The following is a 26771-nucleotide window of genomic DNA, read 5'->3' as shown; positions in this document are numbered from 1 at the left end:
CCTGGCGAAACGACTCGGCGAGATTCAGGGCATCCAACACGCGATGTACGCGGACGACGTCACGGTTTGGGTCATGCAAGGTTCACTGGGAAAAAAACAAGAGAAGCTACAAGAGGCTGCGCGCTGTGTCGAAAAGTACACCAGAGAGAGGGCACTGGTATGCTCCACAGAAAAATCCGAATTACTGAGAGTAGGTAGACACCCCACCCAAGCAACGCTGGAAGTAACGCTTGATGGTCAAAACATCCCGGAAAAGAATATGATCAAAATCATGGGCATGTGGCTACAGGGCAGCAGAAAATGCAGCCACACCATCAGCCTGCTGAGAAAAGTGACGGAGCAGGTGGGCCAGATGATCAACAGGGTCTCCCAAAAAAGATACGGCATGAAAGAGGAAGACACACTCAAACTCGTCGGCAGCCTGGTCGTCAGCCGAGTCATCTACTCGCTACCGTACCACGCGATGTCCAAAGGAGAGAGGGAACAGGCAGACACGATAATTAGGAAAGCATACAAGACGGCGCTCTATCTGCCAAAAAACACTTCAAACGAAAAGCTGCTCCAACTGGGCATCAGCAACACTTTCAGGTAACTGGCGGAAGCCCTGCTTGAAGCGCAAAAATCCAGAGTCAAAAGCACCCCTGCAGGGAGAGCGCTCCTGACTAGGCTGGGACGGGACACGAGTAGACACGTAGATAGATACGCAGACGTGCCCGACTGCTTAAGAAAAACAATAAGCGTTAGGCCAGTACCTAAGACCCCAACCTCCACGAGAGCAGAAGGCAGGCGCGCGCCGAATACGTGGAAAAGACACTCGCGCTACTAGAGAACACGGTGTACACGGATGCTGCCACGTACCCGCGAGAAGGGAAGCGCACGGCCACGGCGGTGGACGGCAAAGGCAGCCGACACAGCGGAGGCCGAAGAAATTGCCGTGGCGCTGGCGGCAGTAGAAGGATATAGGACAGGCATGCCTCTAAACATGTTAACAGACTCGAAGGAAGCGTGCAGAAATTACACGAGGGGCAGGATTAGCAAAGCCGCACTCAGAATTCTTGGCGGAGCCAACTTCGCCGAGAGGAACGTTACGCACAAGTTAATTTGGATTCCGGCCCACGCAGGCATAGATGGTAACGAAAGGGCAGACAGCCTAGCTCGAGAGACCACGTTCCGAGCAGAGCAGTCGCGCGCCCCGGGGTATCACCCACACGCTTGTGAGGGAGGATACACAGAAATCTTAAACTTATACAGAGGGACGAGAGCCAAATATCCCCCACCGCACAAAGCTCTAACGCAGCAGCAAGCAACGAGTTGGCGCAGATTGCAGACAAACTCCTTCCCAAATTTATACATCCTAAACAAAATGTACCCAACACAATACAGAGACACCTGCCCATGGTGCGGAGCCACACCCACACTATACCATGTCACATGGGAATGTAAACACAATAAATCATTCCACCAACACAATAACCCGAGTGCGGAGCAATGGGAGAGTCGGCTTACCAGCTGCGAGCTCACGGCCCAAAGGGCCTTAGTGCAGCACGCTAGTGAGGTAGCTAGGCTCAGTGGAGCCCTGGAATAGGGACCCACCCTTGCTGGAAGAGGCTCCAAGTCGCCGGCGTCCAAGATGACTGAGACCTCGAGACGCTAAATCCTTGAAGGAACCAAAATAAAGTTTCTCTCTCTCTCCTGCGATCTTCGTCGTCTTGTGCAGCAACAGAAAGCTCTATCGCTTTTCGCAGCGATGCTGCCTCGAGCCGATCCTGCTTTTCGGCAGGAGTGTCCCGCGTTGGCGTTGGCTGAGGCATATATTTCGGGCAGCCTGGGAAAGGACTCGGGACAGCAGTTGGCTTGAGGCGAACACGCTCCAGGTAGCACTTCAATAACTTTTGCAGTCTTCAAGTCCTTGTACATTGCAACCCTGTCGATGTTACTCGTCTGAAAGTGTTTTTTACACACCTAAAAACAAAGTGAAACCTGGGTCAGTTATGTGTAGAGGACAGGCTCACGAAATTCGGCAAGCGAAATAACTGAGAACCAAAACTCGGCAAGCGACGTAATAGTAAAAAAATGTTCAGCTCTCCCAAGTAAATTACAGAAATAAATGAGGCATGAAGCACGTAAGTTTAGCACAAGCATTCTGAAAAGCAGGACGAAAAGCGATGCTTGCTACTGTTTGTTTCGTCGGCACGAAATTTTCACAAGATGTAGCCTTTGTCCATGCTGCCCTTTGTGTTTAGTCCGCAGGAAACTTGTACACGCGGATGCTCGCTCTGCTACCACCGCCATAGTGCGATCTACAGTTTGGAGGGCAGCAACTGCCAGGCATTTCCGAACTGAGGCTACACATGTTCCCTCACGCAAACGAAGCCTACGCGGATGAAGCAGCTTGCACAGGTCTCCGGCTCTTTCGCGAAAATGCGCCCACAGTCCCGTCAGTCATGTGCGTACTACAGTCAACTAGAAGGTTTTAAAACCTAGTTCACTATATGCGTACCATGTGCTTACTACTTGTCTCAATGTTCCCAACAAACGCAGGATATAGTCCAACGTGAGCATCGAAGCTAAAATAAATTTCAATATGAAATGATGTTGCAGTGTTAATTCGCAGCAAATAAGCAAGACTTAGTACAAAGATTACTTGGTAATTTTTTGAAAGCATAGCATAGTTAATATAAGCGTGGCGAAAATAAAAAAAAATTGCTTTCTTGCGTGCTAGCCGGAACCACGAGAGAATAGCCAAGTAAGAGCCAAGTCAAGGATGCCGCAGCAGCCGGCAATACCATCTATGAACAGGAACTGCTACTATGTTCTGGTGCTTAGTCAGCCTGTTCCTGGGTGGTGCCATATCAATCCGCTGCGGCGGTAGCATGGCCTGATCTCTTAGCAGTGATGTAGTTGCTGGGCCAGGAGGTCATGTGGGGGCCTTGTGTAGTAATCTAGGTGGTATTGCCTATCCGCAGCGTGCGGCAGTACCCATGCACAGAAGGCTTCGCTTTAATAAAGAGGCGCACAGGTGGTACTAAGGCATTTTATGCAAAAAAAGAAAGCAAGGAATGCTTTTGAATTTATTGCTTCACACAGGTCGGCCCTGAACAGGTCGCAATCAGATCTTCAGTGATGGCTTCCGAAGAAATTAAGCCGCCGAGGTTAGACTGCTGACGGCTGATCGGAAGAAATATTAACATTTGTTCCCTGTTGCCCTTTCTGAGCAAACTCAATGAACAATTGCTCCAATGTGTTATCTGAAACGAGGACATGCTCGAAAGTGATATCCTTTTCCAGCGATGCGATTTTTTGGAACATTGTGCTCCATGGAAGCTTTGCCTCGATACGGATTTCGAGAAGTTGCTGCGAAGGAAAAAGAAAGAATAACGAAAAGTTAGGAATTGATGAAATAGAAGCGGTAACGACATTGTAAATAATTCTGCTGTTAAGCAACGAAAGCACTCGGCTCATCTTAACAACAACAACAACAACAACAACAACAACAACAACAACGACGACGACGACGACGACGACGACGACGACGACAACAACAACAACAAGCGTAACAAAACAACGTTACGCTACAATGCTACAACAATGTTACGCTGTTACGTTCCAGCGTAACAAAACAATGTTACGCTGGAACTGTTCGTAAGAGGAAGTACCACCCAATCGTGATGCTGGACGTTAGATTGTTACCGGCCAATGGCAAACAGCTTTGAAATTTCGGTTTCAGAATCTTAGCTTGCTTAGAGAGTGTATGCGAAGGAATGCGCAAAAGTTGATGCCATTAACTAGAAATTAAAGCGTGACCCAAACTTACTTGAGTGAAGTAATACTAACTGGTTGTTATTATTCAATATATCCATATAAGAAAAGCAGGAAAAATTTTGCTAACTGCGGTGTAGTTATGTAAAAAATGTTGAATTCCAATGGCGGAGTCGGAGCAGCCGACAGACTCGGTGAGCGAGCACTCGACTCTGGCGTAGAGCAACGCTTCCAAATCGCGAGTGGAACACAACTATAAAGGCTAGAACGCTTTCTTAGTGTCACGACCGAGCCGGCGCAGCTGAAATAACTTGCTGTGCACAAGGCAGATGGCGCTACCGCCCGCTGGCACGCGGGCAGGCGCAAGAGGCTCTCATGGGGGTAGTGCTCTCTGGTTCAGTCGGTTGATCGTGTGTGTGCTGCTGTCACTGCTTTGACGAGGCGTTAAAGTGCTTAAGACAGTGCAAACTCTGGCATAGGTTCTCTTGTCATTTAGATTCGACACGGACTAGCTGTAACGCCGAGAGCGTGCCGCGGCAGGAGCAAATGCAAGCGTCACATCTGGCCCGACCTACTGCGCCGTAATGAAGCGTATAAGAACACATATTGTACATGATACGGAAACGAGAAAATGAAGCGGGACAAATCGCAGGGCGGAATGTCTTTATTACACAAGGTTCCATGGCAACAATATACTAATGCCTTTCCTTGTGGGAAGTGCCCTGTGCGAGGCTACCGACAGCGCCTCATTTTCAGCAGCTTTTTCTTTTATCGCTGCGCGCTTTGTTTACTGACTTTACAAGAAAATGCATCCTAGTCAAGGCGTAAAACTTCATCACTTCTGTCGTAATTCGACGTCCATGCTCCTCGCAGCTCTCACCTTGAAGCTCACGTCCCTGAAGGAAATGCAGAAAGCTGACCATGCTATCTGCGTGTAGCTTATTGCGACTGAAAAACACCGTAAATGCGTCCTCAAGCTTTGCTATGAGCTGTTCAATTGGCCTTGATGGATAAACTAAGCCTCCATGGTCAAAATTTCGAGTAAGTGAGGTATTGTTGTTTGACTCGGCTTGCAAAGACAAAGTGCTGAAACAAGTTGCACACTGAGGGCAAGGAAATCTTTTAAGGATTTTTCTTACAACATACCCAGCTACAGAAAAAGATTAGTCTGCTGTCACTTTTTTTTTGTCTACACAGCCCTGAGGATCGCTCAGGCTGCTGTGCTCCTCGAGCAGCTCTGCATGCAGCAGAAGCCAAGTTTCCGCCATCCAGTAAATTATCGACAAGTTCAGTTATTCGCGCATTTTTTTCTTTGGGGACGTGAGATGGCTGCAAGAGGGCAGTCACTACTTCTGCAGGTACTTTTGCTCCTTTTGGAGGCTTTGCGAGGCTGTAGAAAGCCAGGTTGTTGATAATTATCAAAAACTGCCCCACTATTGGATGATCATTGCAACCGAAGCACTGGCACGCAATACCAAATACATTCTCCATCCTGTCTTGGCTTAGGTTTGCGGTCAACAAGTACTTATATTGCAGGGACGTGGTCAGGTATTTTACAAGCGGCAGTGTGCTTTGCAGCGTTACACGCAGCCCAAGGGCAGTTCCTGCACTTAAAAAGCCGCCACCATGCTGTGCAGCATATTCTTCCCATTCATTGAGAAAAACAATAAACTCATTTAAAAACTGTGCACTTCTTGAATCAGCACGAAGGCCTTTTGATGGGATTCTAGACGACATTATAAAAATTAGTCTTTCCATTAGTTTTAGAAACCGTTCTGTCGTGTCGATGTTTCAGACGTTGTCCCTTTGCAAATGCGGATCAGGAGCTGTGGGCTCCTCATCCGCATGAGGATACATTCCAACACCCACAGCTGATTGAACCGCATGCCCCGGGTTGACTTTCTGGAAGCTGCCTCGAAACATGCCTTGACACCAAGGCGCTGCTTTGGAGGAAGGCCTCCGATTTTCTCCTCCAGCACAATAGCTGGGATGGACTGCGGGAGTACCCGGAGGTCTTTGAAGGTCTTGCTGAAAGTTTTTTTTTTTGGGGGGGGGGGGGGGTGTGGAATAAGTCAAGGGATTTTCGCTTCCTTGCATTTATTTGTTTCAAAGTCGTTAGTCGTTTCTTATGCTGCCAGCTGAACTGGTTCAAGATAAGCTTTCTTGAGTATTTGCATCGTAGGCAAGTATTGCATATCGGATGTCGTCACAGTGCAGGGTTTCGAGAAGTACGCTTTTCCATACTGTGTATGTTAGGCAGGTGAGAGAGGCTCAATCTAACAGCCGGGACAAAGTAGCAATTTATCTCGTGCTTTGAACGTAGCGTTCGTTGAAAGGCCTTGAGCACACGACACAGGTTTCGTCGAGAGCCTTGTCATCTCGCGTTATGTTTCGAGCCCATTCTTGCGACCGATGAGGGTCGGACGGGGCGCGGAACGACACTTTTTCTTTCGACGACTTGTAGCCACCTTTGCAGAGTGGCACGAAACACGTGAGACCTTTTTTGTCGGCATTATTACACGTGCATCTAGAGGCACAAACAAATCACGCACAAATCCCAGCCCGCGCGCACTTGCCAACTGGCTGGGCGAACGGCGCGCCTAGAACAGCGCGGCCAAAACTCGCCTGGTAGCTGCAGCGCCACCTACGCAGTGCATCCAAACTGGTTTCACAGGGGCCCCTTGAAATGGCGGCCGTTCACGACACTAGGAAAACCTTCTAGCCTCTGTAACCTGCGCCACCGGAGCAAGACGGAAGCGGAACTTCTATCGCCGAGTTACCCAGGATACCTTGTGTGTTGTCATTTCCTTCCGCTGTTTGATCCCAGCACCGCCGCAACGGCCACTTGTCTCTTCAGCGCCGTTCACCTGTTGTTTTTTAAAAGTGCGGAATGGATATCTCGCCAAGCGTGCAGCAGCTTTTGCTTCCTCGCGAGTCGTGACCGGTGGCACCTCCCAGCAGACAAACGTGGTAAAGGAAATACGTCACGCAGAGTTCCGGTCCACTCCGCCGATTTTGGCGGAGTATCTTTTTCTGCTCCACAGAGTGACTCCCGCTCTGAATCCACTCCGACTCTCTCATTGGAACACCTACTCCCGCCCTCACTCTGACATTGGAACAAACTTGCTCCGAAACGAGCAGAAGAACTTGCTCCGACTCCGCCATTGGAATTCAACATAATATTAGGCTGGTGTTATATCATGAGACAGTGTCCCAATAAGTACAGTGTAAGACTGCATGCTACACTTCAGGATCAGTGCAGACGATTCTCTCACAAAAATGAAGTCGAAGGCGAATTCATGCCCGAATGACCTCATATTATTTCCCTCATGCCGAACCCTGCAGAATGCCGCGCACAAAAGTCTCCAAATCTAAACACCCCAAAATGCCGACCTTCCGCGATCTACGACTAATCATTTCTCAGCGTCACGCTCTTTTTGTCGCAGAAACAATATTTTTATTGTATTGTGAATTAACGGAAAGCGAGACGCAACGCAAGGTGGTGTAAATTGAAGTATAAGCAAAATAAGTCTTATGCTACATGGAAAATGAACCACAAAAGCTCACGGACCACAGGGATCTGAGAAAACGTTCAATTTTTGAGTAGTTTGCGAACCTAATGAGTCAAAGCTTGTAACAGCACGTTAATAACAGGGTGTTTTTTTTAGCTGCACCAAATTAAGAAAAATACCTATGGCAGTTAGCACAACTCTAACCCTTGATCTAGAATACTCATTGAGGCGGCCATTACATGTGCGAAGAATGAAACTGCTTGATTGAATAATTAACATCATTAATAAAAAAATTCATTGATTACAGCACATATTTCAATCTATGAATAGTAGCCGGTGAGTTCGCACGGCATATCCAGTTGGAACTAATTCTCAGGGCTACACCAGTTTCGAGATGTTAGTTTTCGATGTGTCAGACGGAATGCATTGGCGGTTTAGTAATTTTTGTGCTGAAGTGCATAAAACAGCATTTTTCTAAAAATTTAAGTGCAACATGCAGTGCATTTTCGTCGCAATTTGACGGCGCACATCTCGAAACCGGTGCAATTCTCAATGTTCACTAGAAGTCGCTATGCCTTGCAAACTCACCAGCTACAATTCGTGGATTGAAACATGTGCCGTAAAGTACGTAGTTAAAAACCACTAGTGGAGTAATTGTAACTATTCACTTAGGCATTTTGATTTCTTTCTCGTAGATGTAATGGCCGCCATATGGATTAACTTAAGTTAAAGCGTAGGACTGTGCTATTCTTATAAATTTGGTGCAGCTGAAAAAAAAAGAACACTCCCTACATACTACTACAGTTTGAAAATTAATACCAGGCTGGGTGCCGAAGCTAATGAGATAGTCAGCGTTTTTGTCTTGTTTAAATCCCGCAATCCGTAAGTATTTGTGGCCGACTGTACATATGTTCTAAGCCCGCACTACCACTTCATGCCTTCAAATGGCGGCATGAAGGAGCGGAAAAGTAGACAGCGGCAGGGAAGATTGTGGGAGTCCACTGTCTGGCAGCATGCTCGTAAGTTGGCCTATCACCGAGGCCTCCTCAATGTATCCCACTCAACTTCGCGGCGCGACGCCTGGTAGTCTCTTATAGTAGCGCTGCCATGTCTCTCCTAACATCGGTTGGTCGAGTGAGATACCACGTACGTAACGTAGTGGCCGAAGCCATCAAATATCAAGCACCACTGTCATAACCAGGGCGTAGAAAAGGAACTGAAACAGAAACCTAAAACGGGATAAAACAGTTATTTTTCCTGGAACCGCGACTGAACCAGAGCGTTACGATTGCTTTCACTCCGGAGTGAAACCGGCCGGAAAAAATAACGGTTTTCGGTTCAGGTTGGCCACCTCATTTGGAGCTCTTCATCCATGCATTGCCTGGACTTGTGGCTCAACTATGCTACCTCATTTGACGATGTGCACCACCTTCCCGTGATTTTAAAGGTAGCAGCACCGTTAGGATGGTTCTTAGCATGCGTCAAGGGGAAGACTAGATGTTGTGCTAACGCCACAATATTTGAATCGCATGCGACGCTTGCACTCGTTGCACTGAGAGTGCGGAACCTATGCTTGTCTTCTGTGTCACTGTGAACGGCAGGCATTGTTCTTTCATCAGCGCCAATCAACAACAGGCTGTTCAGTGAAGAGGTGTTACTGGACTATTGGCAGGATATATAGATGAAGAGAGCCGTGACTCAGGATATTTAGTTAACACATGCATAGATTCAAGGCAGTGAATAAATCCTTCAAACACGAACTTGTATATAATCGCATCCTACTTCTCATCCTTGTCTCACCATTGCTCCTCAGTCACCTATTTTTCTCGTCTTCCTTTTTTTCCTCGCGAGGGGAGTAGTAGGCTCAAGGATTCTCTGCATTTGCTCAATATATGGTCCTCGCTCTCTCAGCCTCAAAAAGCTTTGCTTCACATAGATTCCAGCATTATTGCTGAGTCTACACATTGCTTTTCTAACTACGTGTGGCCTGAAGAACAAACAGGCGTAATCTTTCAGTGCAGCTTGGCAGCAGCGTCAATTTTTTTGTACGAAATGAACTTCTGTCGTGCTCCTGCAATTATTCTTCGGTTATGCCAATGAACTTGAACCGGTTCGAAACAGTTTTGACCGGTATTTGACTGCTCCGCAGTTGAAGCGAAAGTCAACCGTTTTCGGTGAAGCGAAATGAAAGAAGTTTCGGTTCCACACCCTGGTCTTAGCACGTGAGGGATTTTTCAACAACCTTGCGCTTTGGTTCATATATTGCACTATCACTCACCCCCTACCGTGCAAACATGGACTTCTGCGCATTCTGTTTACGTATCAAGAACTTGTTCGATATAGGAGATAAGAAAAAAAAAAATGGGAGGACGCTTCAGCTTTGTCTATAAAGGGCGCTTTACCAGGCCACATAGCAAATTTGGTTATACGCTGCAAGTTGTTACGTCCCCTCTTGGGATTGTTATACCGCAAGAATCTCTCATATTGGTTCTTTTAATAACCGAGATAAAAATATTTGGGTGCCGCGAACCTATGATTTCAGGAGGCGAGCGACACTGCCAAGAGAGGCACTCTCTCCACTTGCCCCGTATAGCCTCCGCAAGAGAAGTTCCTTCCCTCCGTTCTCCCATACTGCACCTCGAGGATCGCGTGATGCACACCAGACGGGTCCCGCCTTTTTCTTTGTTCCCGCTTTTCGTTGTGCGGCGCACTTCCGCTGACGGGCGCGCGCGCGGGCTGTTGTGTTTGTATCAATTCGCGCAGCGCACGATTTTGCGTGCTATGCAAGAGAACGCCTGACTGGGTATAAGCCTGTGATACGCGAACACTGAGGCAGACATAAGCGGATCACAGAGCATGATCGCACGCTGGGACCCGGTAGAAGATTATGCAGTTTCGCTGTCAGCGCGTGCGTCTGCACGACGCGGGAACAAGCAGACGAAACGTTTTTCTCTCTCGCGGTGGCGCGAAGTAAAAGAGAAACACGCAGGCATTTTTCTTATTCTTTTTTTGTTAGAACTGTTCGAGATTGGAATAGTTTGCCATCGACCATTGTATATATTACAGAAAATGATGCTTTTTACCACGCATTGAACTAATTTGTTGATGTATTGATTAAAGTTTGTAACCTCCCTGCTGTAATGCCCTACGGGGCGATGCAGGTAACTAATAAATAATAAATAAAATAAATAAACATTCGGTTTGTGTGTTTTATTATCTCTCTAAACACTAATTCGTCTGTTGAAGGAACAGATTGCAGAATAAACAAATGTGGCCTTGCATAATTCTCGAAATGCCAAGCGTAAACTATGAGCGATGTCACAACATAAACATCTACGTAGGTGCACTTGCTGATATGCGACATCCCCCCATCTTGTAGCCCGGCGCCCGCGAGGAGAAGTACAAACGGCGTTTAGTTTTGTTAAATACGGGACCGTTTCCTGAGCCTACTTCGAGTTCACTAGACCACATCGAATCGCGCCACAGTTAATTAAGAAGCGTAGAAGCACGAATATCACATTCCCGAGACGCGGCACGTGCAAACAAGTTGGCGGCCCCCACCTCGGGTGCCGCAGGTGGAGCTATCCACTGCTTGACTCTTCCCAAAAGTGAAGCGAGACCCTGGTACTGTTCCACGTAACTTGGGTCCAGGAGGCAAGACGGCTGTAAGGCACCGTGAAACCCTTTCCGCCGGGTGTGACACCATCGCACGGGCGCCTACCATTGGCCGAAAATGACGACACCTGAGCGGGCTCGCCGATTGGCTGAAAATGGCGTCACCTGAGCGGGCTCTCCCTTTGGCCGAAGGTGACATGTCTTCGAGACATCGAAGGGCTTAAAAGACGCAGACCGGGAGCAGCAGAGGAGATCTCTAGAGCATTCCTAGAGCATTCCTTGATTCACCTCTTTCAAGCTACTTGCCACAGGCCGCAGCGTCCGAGTTGCTGCCGGCCCGTAATGATTTTAAGATGGTTAATTGACTCTCACTGTATATAATGTAATACCCGTGTCACACGGGCGTTTGGAAGGCCTTCCAACCGATAGTCAGTTGACTCAAAGGTCAAGTTCGAGCTGCTACACGGGCGGTTTCGACGGCCGCCGAGTCAATAGTCTATCGAGTCAACGGAGCACCTTACAACTCTATCGAAATCTCGATGGCCTTTGAGCAACGGAAACGGAAACGGCGTGAACATGCCCTCTCGTTCACAGTGTGCTCCAACTCACGGTTAGAAAGAACAAATCAACCCAAATGCTCTAAAAATACTATATATGAGTGTTATCAATTATTCAATGAAGTATTCGTGCCATTTGATATGCGCGAACTACACACACTCTCGACAACAGCGACGTGTAGCGACGCAAACGTTGCCGCAGTTTCGCTACTCAACAACTTAAAAACTAAACATACATGTAAGGCAATGTATAAACAATTGTTTTAATCTATAAACAAACATAAAATAAATTATAGTGCTTTTAAGTGGTTTTAATGTTGTTTAACTTTTTGTGACATGAAAACGAAAATAAAGATACCCAACGCCACACAATTTGGCGAGAAACGCCGGAACCACTCAACGGCCTTTCAAAAGTGCCGTGTAGCAACGCGACAACTCCTTTGAGTCGATAGAGTTCTGGCGTTTTAAAGGCCGTCGACTGGAAGACCTTCCAAATGTGCCCGTGTGACACGGGTATAAATAAACCTTCCAAGTTTTTCATCCCGACGTCCTCCTCAACTCTTACAGTTTGAAATTTCAGCTTTCTGCGGCGGTTAGCGATGTAATTCTCAGCAGACACGATCGTGAGGGTGCACTGTATGCACTGCGCATACAGTATCTCAGTAACCTTCGGTTACTGAGATATTCGCCGTCGATCCTTACTCCAAGCCTTGCCAGTTTAATAGCTTGAATACTTTTCCCAAAAACGGAGTGAATAGCATTGGAGAGATTGTGTCTACCTGTCTGACCCCTTTCTTTATAGGTATCTTCCTAGTCTTCTTTCGTAGAATTAAGGTAGCTGTGGAATCTCTGTAGATATTTTCCAAGGTATTGTTACACACGAGGTGTTCTAATGCAGAACCAGATGAATCTGGTTGATAGGCGCGGTTGTTGAAGAGCGGTCTCGCGGCAGCTTGGCTCACGTCGTTCTCTTCCTTCTTTCATCTGGTTGTTTGCGCGGCAGGCGTGGTTCATGACAGCTTGTGACATTTCCCCGCTGGCAGACGAAGCCCGCCGGGCGAGTCAGTCATCTCGTGGGTCGTAACGCCTCAGACGCGCGACGTGTGTCACTTCAGCCTTGGCCGAGCGTCGTCCACTGCTCGTGAGACGCGCAATGCGGTAGTTTACATCGCTGAGGCGCTCCAGAATAACGTAAGGGCCGACGTAGTGGGCGAGAAACTTCTGGCACAAGCCACGCTTCCGCAACGGCGTCCAGAGCCACACAAGGTCACCAGGATCGAGGTAAACGTGGCGGTGACGCCCGTCATAGCGTATCTTGGACCGGTCCTGCAATGCTATGGTGCGTAACCTAGCGAGGCGTCGCGCTTCTTCTGCTCGACATAGGAGCTCATCAATTGATTCGTTGTCATGAGCGAAGTAAGGAAACATTGTGTCGAGGGTGTAGCGCGGCGGACGAGCATACAGAAGGAAAAATGGTGAGTAACCAGTGGTCTCGTGTCTCGCGGTATTGAAGGCATAGGTAATGAAAGGCAAGATACTGTCCCAATTCTTGTGTGCTGAATCGACGTACATGAACAGCATGTTGGCAAGCGTTCTGTTTGTGCGCTCGACCAGACCATTAGTTTGTGGATGGTAGGGCGTAGAATGGCGGAAGCTACATGAACACAGACGAAGGGTTTCTTCAACCACGACCGCGGTAAACTGTCGCCCACGATCGCTGATTACTATGCGAGGAGGTCCATGTCGGAGTATAATGTTAGCCAGCAAGAAGATAGAAACTTCTGTAGCTGTGGCCGATGGCAATGCGGCGGTCTCACAATAGCGGGTAAGGTGATCTACGCAAACGATAACCCAGCGATTACCCTTGGAGGATCGCGGGAAAGGGCCCAGAAGATCTATACCAACTTGCTCAAAGGGGACGCTAGAAGGGGGGACTGGTTGAAGCAGGACATGTGGCGCTTGTGGCGGACGCTTGTAGCGCTGGCATTTAAAGCAGCTGGCGACGCACCGTTCGATATCTTTCCGCATCTTAGGCCAGTAAAAACGTTCTTGAACCCGGTAGAGTGTCCGTGTGGAACCAAGATGACCGGAAGTTGGGTCATCGTGCATGGCGTGTAATACTTGGTGGCGAAGGTTCTTGGGGACAACTAAAAGGTAGCGTGCACCGGTGGTCGAGTATCTCTTCTTATACAGCGCGCCACCATTCCGGAGGCGAAAGCTACTGCCCGCAGGTGACTCCTGTGCTGCCGCGAAGAGCGGTTGTAAACTCTCGTTCTTGTGCTGCTCGGATATGACGGTACCCATATCCGGAAATTCCGGGGACACAAAAGCGATGTACTCATCAAAATTGTCCGCATCACATTCAGTTGTTTCAAGTGGCATCCGAGAGAGACAATCAGCGTCAGCATGCCGCCGGCCACTTTTGTAGCAAATAACGAAATCGTATTCCTGTAGACGGAGGGCCCAGCGCGCTAGTCGTCCTGAGGGATCCCGCAGATTCACAAGCCAGCATAGCGAATGATGATCTGTTATGACAGTGAAGGGGTGCCCATAGAGATAAGAACGAAACCGTTGCACGGCGAAGATGACCGCCAGACACTCTTGTTCGGTGACTGTGTAGTTGCGCTCGGAGCGGCTCAAGGACCGGCTAGCGTAAGAGATCACGTGCTCTCTGTCGCCAACACGCTGAACTAGCACAGCACCGATCCCTACGCCGCTGGCATCGGTGTGAATCTCAGTTGGTGATGAAGGATCAAAGTGGCGAAGAATTGGTTGGGATGTCAACAGGAACTTGAGCTGGCGAAACGATGAGTCGCAATCTGCAGTCCACTCAAAGGGAACGCCTTTTTGGAGAAGGCGTGTAAGGGGATGAGCCATGTCATCAAACCGGGGAATGAATCAGCGAAAATAGGAGCACAAGCTCAAGAAACTTCTTAACTGCTTGACAGAGTTGGGTACTCTAAATGCTTCTACGGCCGCAGTCTTTTGCGGATCTGGTCGGATGCCTTCTTTAGCGACCAGATGGCCTAGCACAAGAGTTTGCCGTTCCCCAAAACGGCATTTTTTTTAATTGAGCACAAGACCCGCTTTCTCCAAGCAGTTCAAGACCAAATCCAAACGTTTGTTGTGCTCACTAAACGTTCGCCCGAAGATCACAACATCGTCTAAGTAGCACATGCAAACTTCCCATTTTAAGCCGCGTAATATCGTGTCCATGAACCTTTCAAACGTTGCGGGCGCGTTACACAACCCGAAAGGCATCACGTTAAACTCGAATAGTCCGTCGGGTGTTACAAATGCTGTCTTTTCTCTGTCGTCCTTGTGTATAGGAATTTGCCAGTAACCTGACCGTAAATCGATTGAGGAAAAGTAAGATGCCGCAAGGAGACAGTCGATGGCGTCGTCAATTCGTGGGAGCGGATATACATCTTTCTTAGCAACGGCGTTTAGGCGACGGTAATCAACACAGAACCGCCATGTACCGTCTTTCTTCTTCACCAATATTACGGGGGCTGCCCAAGGACTAGATGATTCTCGAATGACGCCTTTGCATAGAATTTCTTGGACCTGATCGCTGATTATCTTGCGTTCTGATGGGGATACACGATAGGGTTTTTGTCGGATTGGCTGGGTGGCTCCTGTGTTGATGCGGTGACGAGTTCTGGACGCAGGAATTGATGGCGGTTCATCGTGCTGCGCAAAGTCGAATACCGAGGTATGTTTCGTAAGCAGGGCCATCAAAATTTGACGCTCATTATCGCTGAGTGACTTATCAATCATGGAAAGTATCTTCGAGATCCCGGAGCTCGAGACACTGGTTGCTCCTCCATCGGGGAGTTCTGCAAGTACTGCCACCGATACGGGAGAGTCTTTCGGAAACGTGGCAATCTTTAGGCCTTGAGGTAGCACTGCCGCTTCAGTGGAACAGTTTAGCGCCCACAGCCCCGCGCATCCATTGGTCACTGAGACCACGCAGTGCGGAACTAATACGTTTTTCTTGAGGCAGTTCCGATGTACAGGTTCCACTGCAGCATCGAACGAGATAGGGGTCGGAGATGAACAGGCGACGGCAACACGCATCGCGGATAAGGCGGGCACAACTGTATCCTCAGACACGCACATGACACTCTCCGGGGAAGCTTCACCTTCAAAGAGCACAGGTGAAACACTGGTGTCGACACTGAGTTCTCCCGTCCGGCAGTTAATATTCGCACCACACAACTGCAAAAAGTCAATCCCCAGAATCACGTCATGCGAGGAGCGAGGAAGAACAGTAAACTCTGCATTAAAAACTTTCCCACCCAAAGACACATCCACGTAACACACACCAACCGGGTATAATGCTTCACCACTGACTCCACGGAAACTTGTGCACTGGTCCCAACGAAACATAACCTTGCGTCCCAGAAGGCCTTAAAACCCCACACTCATGAATGAGACAGTTGCTCCCGTGTCGACTAAAGCCATTGTGGAGACCCCATCAATCAGTACCTGAACCTTATTCTTTAACATGAAAATAGTTGGAGGCAGTTGAGTAGGCAGCATACATTTCCCAGCGATCTCACCTCCATCGGCCGCGCTGGCTAGTTTCCCGGCGCGGGCGACACGAAATGGCGCCGAGGCGATGGTGACGTGAATCGCGGCCGAGGGGATGGTGATCGGGAGGCTCGGAAGGCTGGTGGTGGTGTCAGAGTACGGTCGGAGGCAGGGGAGCGGCAGCGGTTCCGGGTTCTTTCTGCTCCAAAGTAGGTCTCCTGGGCGGTGCATCGGTCCTCTCGAAAGTGGCTTCCTGAAGTGGAGTCTCCTGGCCACTGAGTGCGCAGTGTACGACCGCTAGACCGCATAGTCGGCGCTGACGATCCGTAGTTTGATGCTCGGCGTCGGCTACACTACCTAGCTATATGGCCAGGCATGCCGCAGCAGTAACACACTGGCGAAGGGCGAACTTCAGAATGCGGACTGAAGTAATCTGCCGAAGACATCGGTTGAGGGTAACGAGGCTCTTCCCCTTGAAAGTCGTAGGTAGCGGCGAGTGTTCGTGGACGAAAGTTGCGTGGGCGTGGATCAAAACGTTGAGGGGGCGAATCATTGCGTGGTGGTTCGGTCGTAATGTAATGCGGTTCGTCTCTGGAGCCGGTAAGATCCGCGACGTTCACCGAGTGGTTCCAAGTAGCCGAAGGGGGTTCCCAAAGAGTGTCTCGGAAAACGGAGGAGCTGCAACGTGGCGCCGCATAACGTGCCTGTTCGTCATGTCGCTGGAGCTCCTCGCGGACTATCTGGCGGATGGCGGACGAAAGGTGTGGGAGCGGAGGACTCGTGTCAACACTTGCTACAGTCGTTACATTGGCCAGCCGTCCAAACTTTGGTGTAATTCGGCGAGTCTTCAGCGCCTCGAACGTACGGCAGTGCCGTATCAGTTCTGATACAGTGTGCAAGTTCTCTTTACCAATGAGGAAGTTGTACACGTCTTCCGCTATTCCTTTTACCACGTGCCCCACTTTATCTTCCTCTGTCATTTGAGGGTTGACAGTGCGGCACAGCTTCAAAATTTCTTCGATGTAGGTAGTGCAAGTCTCGCCGGGTACCTGAGCTCTCTGGGCTAATGTGAGTTCCGCACGTTTCCTCTTTGCGTCCGAGTCACCGAAACACTTTTTGATTTCCTCAATGAGGCGTGTCCAAGTAGTTAGCATGTCCGCGTGGTTGTCGTACCATACCAACGCCGTGCCGGCCAAGAAGAAAACAACGTTCCTAAGCTGACTGGCAGCGTTCCAGTTATTGTATTGGCTTACCCTTTCGTAATGGGTTAGCCACTCATCCACATCTTCCTCTGCCTTCGCCGAGAACGTGCGTGGCTCTCGGTAGTGCTGGATAGGGACTGGGCTCGCCGAAGCACTGCTGGTGAGGGTATTTTGCTCTGTGGCCATGACTGAGCGCGACGGCGAAAGTCCGGCGAGGCGACGGTTTCGGCGTAGCTTTTGTGCTGGTGGCTCCGTTGTAGGTCGTGGGAGTTACCCCGCACAGCTCCACCAAATGTTACACAGGAGGTGTTTTAATGCAGAACCAGATGAATCTGGTTGATAGGCGCGGTTGTTGAAGAGCGGTCTCGCGGCAGCTTGGCTCCCGTCGTTCTCTTCCTTCTTTCATCTGGTTGTTTGCGCGGCAGGCGTGGTTCATGACAGCTTGTGACAGTATTTACGTAAGCGTTGCGCTTACCAGCTCAGAATGGCCAGACCTGGTGAGGGGCCTTTTAAGAGTGGAACGCGATAGCATTCAAAGATCCCCGACTGCTTTCCACGCTTTCCGGCAACTGCAGCTTTGTAAGCGCAATGTTCGCTGGGAAACGCTGGCGATGGACACTATGCAGTGCGGTGTCCACTATACACGAAGGCGAGCTTTGTTGAACAAACATGGCCTCCTGCGTGTGCCGAACTCAGAGGTTGTGCCGCTCCCTGTGGCCAAAAATTACATAATTTTCAGGTTTCTGTTATTGTTTCGCCCTTTTAATACTGAGACTGAGAAGATTTAATAATAAAGCATGCGCTGTCGGTGTTTTGTTTCGTGACACTGGTTCGTGGGCATTCACTTTCAAAATTAACAGGAATTACTTTGTCAAGAATGCAAGACGAGGTACGAGCAGCTTTAGTGATAGAATAGTATGGCAATATAACCCGCGTATAGACTGTTATAATCCACGCTGTCGCAGCGGTCCATTCATGACTACAGAAAGCTTCCGGCCATGCATTTTCGACAGTCTAGATAGCGAAGAGGAAAAGTATTTTGTAGCATAGTATACTGTAGGCACATATTCTTGATGTGTTCAGATATAGAGAACGTGCACCATGCGTCGAGCTGATCTATGGGCATCTTTTTGCACTTGACAATAAATTTCACTTACCGAGCTTTTCAACTATGCAGCAGAACTAGTGTCATCTGGAGGGTTCTATAAATTTATGGGCTATTGTAACTTGTGTTGTTCCAAAGGGCTTAACCGTAAGTGTTCTGGAAGTCTGTCTGTAAGCGTGAAAAGCGTCTAAACTGCATGACATGTAGCAAGGCGTGGCATATACATATACCTAAATATATACCGTAATTTTCGCTCACGGACGACGCCACCGATGACGACTCTGACATCGGATTTTCTGCGACATGGGGCCCTTAACGCTGTCACATTAAAAAATCAGGAAGGGGGGCCGGCAGATGAATTAATGCACTTAAGTATAAAAGATACAGAGATAAGCTGTCTTAGAAAGGCTAGACTACGCTTCAATAGGTGGACCTCTCTTCGACTTTGAAGAAGATAGGTCCATTCGTTGCTGGGAACCAGTGGTCAGTGGGTCGCCTCGCAATGGGCGCTCACGGGAAGACTACAAATGAAGCTTTACAGGGTGATATGGGCCGGACTAGTTTTGAAGTGAGGGAAGCTCACAGAAAAATTGATAATGAAGAACGACTGAGGAATACGGATGAACGTAAATGGGCTCGGAGTGTGTTAAAGTATCTGTACAGGAAAAACACTGATTCAAGTTGGAGGAAGAGAACTAGGAAGCTTACCAGTAAGTATGCAGCCTGTAGGGTGGGCAACACAGCAGCAAAGAACGTAAAGCGGAAAGTGAGAGAGGCTGAAAAAATCTTACGGATGGCGGCAATGGAAAAGAAACCTGCCATGAGTAACTCCTTAAGAGGAAAAAATGAAATCAGGAAAGAGAAAATTTATGCTAACTCAAAGCGAATCTCATTACTTTTCGAAGCGAGATCAGGATACCTTAGAACACGCACCTATAACACGCGCCTAGAACACGCACCTATAAAGCGAGATATAAGAATGAAGAAGCAGCATGTGCTTGCGGCGGTAAAGCGAGAGAAACGATGGAGCATGTTTTATTAGAATGCGAAGACGTCTGCCCAGCGGTCGATTTAGGCACCACTGGCCTCCTTGAAGCCCTTGGGTTCAGCGAGAGCAGGGCAAATGCAAACATGTCCGCAATAGAAATTAGTAAGAGGCGATTGGAAGATTTGTGGAGGAAAATTAGGGAAAGCGGCAAAAGACGGAGACGTGCAAGAGCGAAGTTTGCCGTGGGGGGCAGGAAAGTTTGGTTGTGGGAATTTTTAGTCTAGGTAGGACATTAGTCAGTATAATAGCAAGAGCTCGGTGGCGCAACCCACCGACCCGTTCCAATGGGGATGCTCATAACATCCATCCACCCATGAAGATACGTCCATTTATTTAAACATAGACTAGGTTTCCTAAGGACGAAGATTGGTCCATCTATTGAAACGCAGGCTTGCCTTTCTAACACACCTTATCTCTGTTTGCAACTTTTATACTACAGTGTGCTACTCAATCTGCCGGCGCCCCCCCCCCCCCCCCCCTTCTTGATTGTTTAAGCGTCCCACGTTGCAGAGAATCCGATGTCGGAGTGGACATCGACGGTGTTGTCGTCATCGAAAATAACCATATATATATATATATATATATATATATATATATATATATATATATATATATATATATATATATATATATGTATACATACATACATACCACGTCTTGCTATATGACATGCAGTATAGATCATTTTCATGCTTAAAGACATACTTCCAAGAAGACTTCCAGATGGACCTGCCTTCGCCTTTGACGAAGACAAGTCCGCCTATTGAAACGTAGGCCAAACTTTCTGAGGTATTTTATCCCTTTGCTTTGTAACATTTTTTACCAAAGTATGCCTAACCTGTGTTTGAGCTAGTCGGAGTCCTACGGTCTAATTTGGAAATCATGCTCGCTCCTTATTTGCAGTGGGTCCGCTTGCTTTCGCTTTACAATTCGCTGCGCCACAACAATGTCTTTTTTTTCCATCTGTGGGGCAGGGCACCGAAATGAAGAAACGCAAGGTGTATCCCCAATCGAAGGCCCACTTTGGGCCCCTAATGTGGTGACTGAAGGAATATCGAAGAAAACGGGAGACGTTTGGTCCACCGAGAACCATGCGCATACTGCTCGGTGTCCTACACCGGCTAGACAAGACTTTCCGGAGATGTTGCTCTCAAGCTAACGCGGTGCAATTCGTCGAATCTCCCCAGTGATGGCGGCGAGTGACCATTGTTCCCGTTTCTCGTCTGCTAGCCACAAAGCGTACAAAACTCTGCTAGGCGAAAATCCGCTCGGCCAGAGAAAACCGAACGCAAATCGAACTGCGCCAAGTGGTGGTCGGGGCAACATGAGATAAACGCATGCGCTCTGGCTGGCTCTGGCAGCCCGTGGGTAGGGTAGCGAGAACGAAAAAAAAAATTGAAGAGGCTCAACGTGTCCTCGTGAATAAAAGTCAAATTAGAAATAATAAATATGAACGCAGCTACCTGTTCTGGCTTTAGTGTCTTAACATGGATGCTTTGGTGTAGGTAAAAAAAATTGTTATTTTTTGTGTAGGATGGCAGCACAAATGAACCACCTCAACCCTTCGTCTCCTCGGACCTCGCTGCGTGCTTTGTCAACTTGTCCGATAGTGTGTTGTTTTGGCTCGCCTTGTTGTATGTTCTGATTTACGACTTTAAAAAAGCCAATACACCTTAAGCGTCAAATGTTTATAACAGCATTAAACCAACAATGTTCCGCAATTGAAAATTTAAAGCACAACTTTGGAAATGCTAATGCACGTTTCACATCAAAAGTTTATGAGGACTTTATACCCATAAATATTCGGAATTAACATCCATGCACTCCGTAGATTCCGCGGCCTCCGCGAGATGCCGCGGCGAGCCCGTTCGCCATCAAAACGCCTTTGAAACTTAGTGCTAGGATGGGACTGCTTGCGTTATGTAACTCCTGGTGCATGGACGTTGTCGGAAAATCATGCCCGAGTTCGCAATGTTCGCGGTGAAATGTTTTTTCGAGCGTGAAAAAGACATTCTAGACAAAATCCAGAATGATTTCCGGATTTTCCAAAACATTCCGCAGCTGGTGTGCTGGCTTGTTGGCAGAGATAGCCAACCCGCGTGCATGTGCGTACACAAAAGAAAACGGCACGGTTAATGTATTGCCATAAGTGCTAGCTCGACTCCTGGCCTCCGGTGCCGGAGAGCGTCAAAACGAAAGGTCAGTGTCTAGAGGAAGATAGTGAGATGGCGTGTGGTCATTCACTGAACGTGGCTCCTTGCGTATTGCATATTTGTTTGCTACTCTGACTAATGCCGTGTCTAGTACGACAGACAGACAGACAGACAGACAGACAGACAGACAGACAGACAGACAGACAGACAGACAGACAGACAGACAGACAGACAGACAGACAGACAGACAGACAGACAGACAGACAGACAGACAGACAGACAGACAGACAGACAGACAGACAGACAGACAGACAGACAGACAGACAGACAGACAGACAGACAGACAGACAGACAGACAGACAGACAGACAGACAGACAGACAGACAGACAGACAGACAGACAGACAGACAGACAGACAGACAGACAGACAGACAGACAGACAGACAGACAGACAGACAGACAGACAGACAGACAGACAGACAGACAGACAGACAGACAGACAGACAGACAGACAGACAGACAGACAGACAGACAGACAGACAGACAGACAGACAGACAGACAGACAGACAGACAGACAGACAGACAGACAGACAGACAGACAGACAGACAGACAGACAGACAGACAGACAGACAGACAGACAGACAGACAGACAGACAGACAGACAGACAGACAGACAGACAGACAGACAGACAGACAGACAGACAGACAGACAGACAGACAGACAGACAGACAGACAGACAGACAGACAGACAGACAGACAGACAGACAGACAGACAGACAGACAGACAGACAGACAGACAGACAGACAGACAGACAGACAGACAGACAGACAGACAGACAGACAGACAGACAGACAGACAGACAGACAGACAGACAGACAGACAGACAGACAGACAGACAGACAGACAGACAGACAGACAGACAGACAGACAGACAGACAGACAGACAGACAGACAGACAGACAGACAGACAGACAGACAGACAGACAGACAGACAGACAGACAGACAGACAGACAGACAGACAGACAGACAGACAGACAGACAGACAGACAGACAGACAGACAGACAGACAGACAGACAGACAGACAGACAGACAGACAGACAGACAGACAGACAGACAGACAGACAGACAGACAGACAGACAGACAGACAGACAGACAGACAGACAGACAGACAGACAGACAGACAGACAGACAGACAGACAGACAGACAGACAGACAGACAGACAGACAGACAGACAGACAGACAGACAGACAGACAGACAGACAGACAGACAGACAGACAGACAGACAGACAGACAGACAGACAGACAGACAGACAGACAGACAGACAGACAGACAGACAGACAGACAGACAGACAGACAGACAGACAGACAGATAGATAGATAGATAGATAGATAGATAGATAGATAGATAGATAGATAGATAATGTTCTGGATTGGTCTCCGACAGATGCCGTGGCGTTTAAGAGTGTCTTCATCGAACAACGGCTATCCACTCGCGCTGCCATCGTGCGCTCGAGCCACCGAGGGACACCGACTTCAGACCTTGAATACTTTCCTTCACAACTAGGGTTTAAGTTAGCGGAGGACAAAATGCAAAAGGAAAGTAACCCTATCTACAGCCTGAAAGGTATTACAAGCCTGCGCTCGTATGTACAGTCCTGATGGCAAAGAAATAAAACACTTTGATGAGGATGTTTATTTAGCGATGAGAAAGGTGCAAACTCAGTTACGCAAACACGGGAGACTTCAATGCGAGAGCGAGGAAAAGGCGGTATGGAGCACAGGTGACCGGCAACTACGGCATCGACTCTATGCATAGTAGAGTAGAATGGTTATGCGCGTAAAAGAAGCAACTGCGAATAATTTTTTTTTATAAGCGCAGTAGCAGGAAGTAGACGCGGAAAAGCCCCAACGGAAAGCAGAAAATAAAATTGATTTAAATTCTGTACCGATCCTAGTATAGTTTAGGATGTAGCAGTGTTAGGTATATAGGGTAAAAGGAAGGGATAATAGGTTAGGGAGGTCGAGGACTCGTCTCAATTTGAAGAGAGAAAGAGCGAAATTTGCCAAGAAGAAACAGGACGCCTTAGACGCAGTAATGGTAAAAGCAGGTGAATTCAGGTCGGACTTCGCAAGCAAGTACGCAGCTTTAGAACAGGAGGTTAGAGATAACATTGATGTAATAACTGAAACTATACCTAGAATAATTTCAGAAACAGCAATGGAAGTGGGAGGTAAATCACAAAAGCAACAAGTCCGTGAACTCTCCCAAGTAACAAAATACCTAATGAAAAAACTGCAAAGAATCAAAGGGTTTAATTCAAGAGATCAGATATATTTCGCTGAACATTCACAGGTGATTGCCAAGATGGAAACAAATGATATTCGAAATTCTAACCAGTATAAAATGGGGCAGCAAGAAATCTACGAGGAAGAAAATTGGCATAGGAAGGACTAACACCTAGGCAGTGAAGGATAAGCAAGGTAATGCCAGTGAGCAATTTCGATGACGCAGCAAAAGCAGGCAGTAGTATTATACTGGCCTGTACAGTATCCCGAGAAGCCATGCATAGTGAACTTGCAGTTGTGGCAAGCGGGACGCAGAAGATCCATGCGTAACTATCGACGAGGTTAGAACTGCATTTCAATGCGTTCCCACAGGAAAAGCAGCAGAAGAAAATGGAAAAGCAGTTGATTTAACAAAATACTGAGGGGATGTTATACCTGGAAAGGCTGCGAGCCTCCATAGCAATATCTCACGATTTCGAGTGTACCAGAGAGTTGAAAGAGTACCAACATGCCATCCATAATGAAGAAGATGTTAAATAATTAAACAAACATAGACCCATTATCTTATATTCAGAAATATAAAAAATATTCGCCAACGTAATTGCCATTACCATTAAAGCAATACTTCACTCAACCAAGATAATTACCCGAGAGAACAGGCTGGGTTCAGGAAGGGGTATTGTACACTGGATCAGATCCGCGTCATCAATACGGTAATTGAGAAAGGTGCAGAGTACAAACGACCTTAGTGTATTGTTTTAATAGATTATGAAAAAAGCAATGGATTCAGTAGAAATACCAGTGGTTATAAAAGCATTGACTAATGAGGGCGTCCACGAGGCATACGTAAATAGACAGCTTTAGTTTAGCGTTTGCAACCGAACGTAAAAGCATTACGTACCTAAAGAAACAGCGTCGTCCTAACTGTGCATGCTCGGAACGTTATTGGGTTTCAGCGGTTTACGTGTGCTATGATAACGTACGTTATTTGGCGAGTTTAACGTCCGTAATGCTTACGGACGCTAAAGAAGAGCGTTGTCGAACATGGTGGCACCCATGGCTCCCGCTCCAGCGTGAATTCTCGTGATGGCTACATTCTCACTCGCGTTGATCGCCAGTCACTATTGTAATGAGCTTTCGCTTTCTCTAAACTCACCTGAAAGGTTAGTTATGAGCGCATAGCGCGTCCATTTTCTGGGATCGTTCGGCGATTCTGGCACCCGTATGCCTGACGAGACACGTCCACATAGCAACTGCAGGATGGTTCCTAATGGATCGTCTTAGCTTGGATACGTTTGGCACGAGGCACCAGATGGCGCCCTGTTTTATAACGTTTTCTTTACATTTGTGTTTCCGTAGGGTGAAAAGACTTGCAAGGACACGTGCTGTAACGTCCCGCAATGGTGCTTACGTTTAACGTACGTAAGGCGACAAACTCTATTCTAAACGGTCTAGTATCTTGGCTAGTGTGCAAAGACTCCACAGCAACGTTAATACTTCACAAGGAAAGAAAAAAAATAACTATCAAGAAAGGGGTCAGGCAGGGAAACACAATCTCTAGAGTGTTATTCACTACATTCTTTGAAGTATTCATAACTATAAGACCAGGAGCGATTAGGAGTAAGGATCATAGGCGAATATCGATTTGACCTACGATTTACAGATGACATTGTCGTGTTCAGCATTGCTTGGGATAGATTGAAAAAAAATATGATTCGATACCTTAAGTGAGAAAGTATGCACTTATGATTGAAGAATAACATGCAGAGGGACAAAGGTTATGTCCGATAGCCTTACAAGAGAAAAAAGAATTCATTATTGGCCGTCAGCCTCTAGAATCCGTGCAAGAGTACGCGTATCCAGGTTAGTTACGTTCAGAGCACTCTGCTCATGAGAGCGATTATACAGAAGCATAAACATGGGTTCGAGCGCACAAAGCATACAATACCAATTCATGCCCTGCAGCTTACCGCTGTGATTGAAAACGAAAAGTGTATGATCATTGCATTCTGCCGGTATTAACATTTGCGCCAGAAATCTGGGGGTTATAAAAAAGAAGCTTCAGAAGGCTTTAAAGAGCGTGCAGCGTACGATGGAACTAAATATATTAGGCGGGATGTTAAAAGACAGGAAGACAGCAGTGTGAATTAGACAGCAAACGGACATTGCAGTTGGCATTACGAAAAAAAAAATGAACTGGGCAGGAGATGTAATGCGCAGGGCAGATAACTAGTGGTGTATTGGAGTTACAGAATGGGTACCAAGGGAAGGGAAGCGCGATGGAGTAAGTCGGAAAACTACAGCTGGCGGGATGAAATGAGAAAATTTCGAGGGTAATTGGAGATTGCAGGGAGTAGCCTTCGTACGGCCGTAGACGTAAAAATTGGTCGATGATGATAACCTGAGAGCAGAACGACACAAGATCCACACATTTTATCAAACATGCTGTCTACGTTTCAACCAGGAAGGTGTGGGACTTCAACGCGCAGCCTAAATTCTAACTTTTGACTATTCGCAAAGTTTCGACTGGTGGCCAGCGCCACTTTTACTAAGTACAGCGGAATGCTACCTATGATGCATATAAATAGGCTTTGGAGACATAAAGCTATCGCACTTCATTAGAATGGGGCAGGAAATGCGCGGGTGCTAAATATTTTATTGAGATATAGTTGCATGATATTTTTCTGATGTGATGAAAGGCACTGCAACGAAGCAATAGATGGTCGCACTTGTTTGTTGACCCTACGTTGAGTTTGACTCGTTTAGAAGAAAAGCGCGAACCCCTGCGATGGTCGAGCGGATATGGCGTTGCGCTGCTAAGGACGAGGTCGTGGATTCGATTCCCGGCATTGGCACAGTCCTCTATACAAGGGCGAAATGCAAATACGCTGGTGTAGTAACACTTGGTTGCAAGTTAGGAAAACACGACTGGTCAAAATATTCCGGCAGCCCCACGTAAGGCGTGCCTCATTATGAGATCTTTGTTTC

The 26771-nt window shown here is 47.7% G+C and overlaps 1 protein-coding gene across 3 annotated transcripts in view; it reads right to left on the bottom strand.

Moving 5' to 3' along the window:
• Nucleotides 1-3018: 3018 nt before the first annotated feature.
• Nucleotides 3019-26771, bottom strand: part of LOC135900215 (phospholipid-transporting ATPase ABCA3-like) — a 661060-nt gene continuing 637307 nt past the window's right edge. For all 3 annotated transcript variants that reach the window (XM_070536864.1, XM_070536866.1, XM_070536865.1), the window contains one exon: nt 3019-3354. In XM_070536864.1, the coding sequence (XP_070392965.1) occupies nt 3154-3354 (201 nt within the window). In that variant the 3' untranslated portion in view covers nt 3019-3153. The remainder of the gene's footprint in view (nt 3355-26771) is intronic.

Source organism: Dermacentor albipictus, chromosome 4, assembly GCF_038994185.2.
Source record: "Dermacentor albipictus isolate Rhodes 1998 colony chromosome 4, USDA_Dalb.pri_finalv2, whole genome shotgun sequence".
Taxonomy (NCBI): Eukaryota; Metazoa; Arthropoda; class Arachnida; order Ixodida; family Ixodidae; genus Dermacentor; species Dermacentor albipictus.
This window is presented reverse-complemented; position numbering and strand designations above follow the sequence as displayed.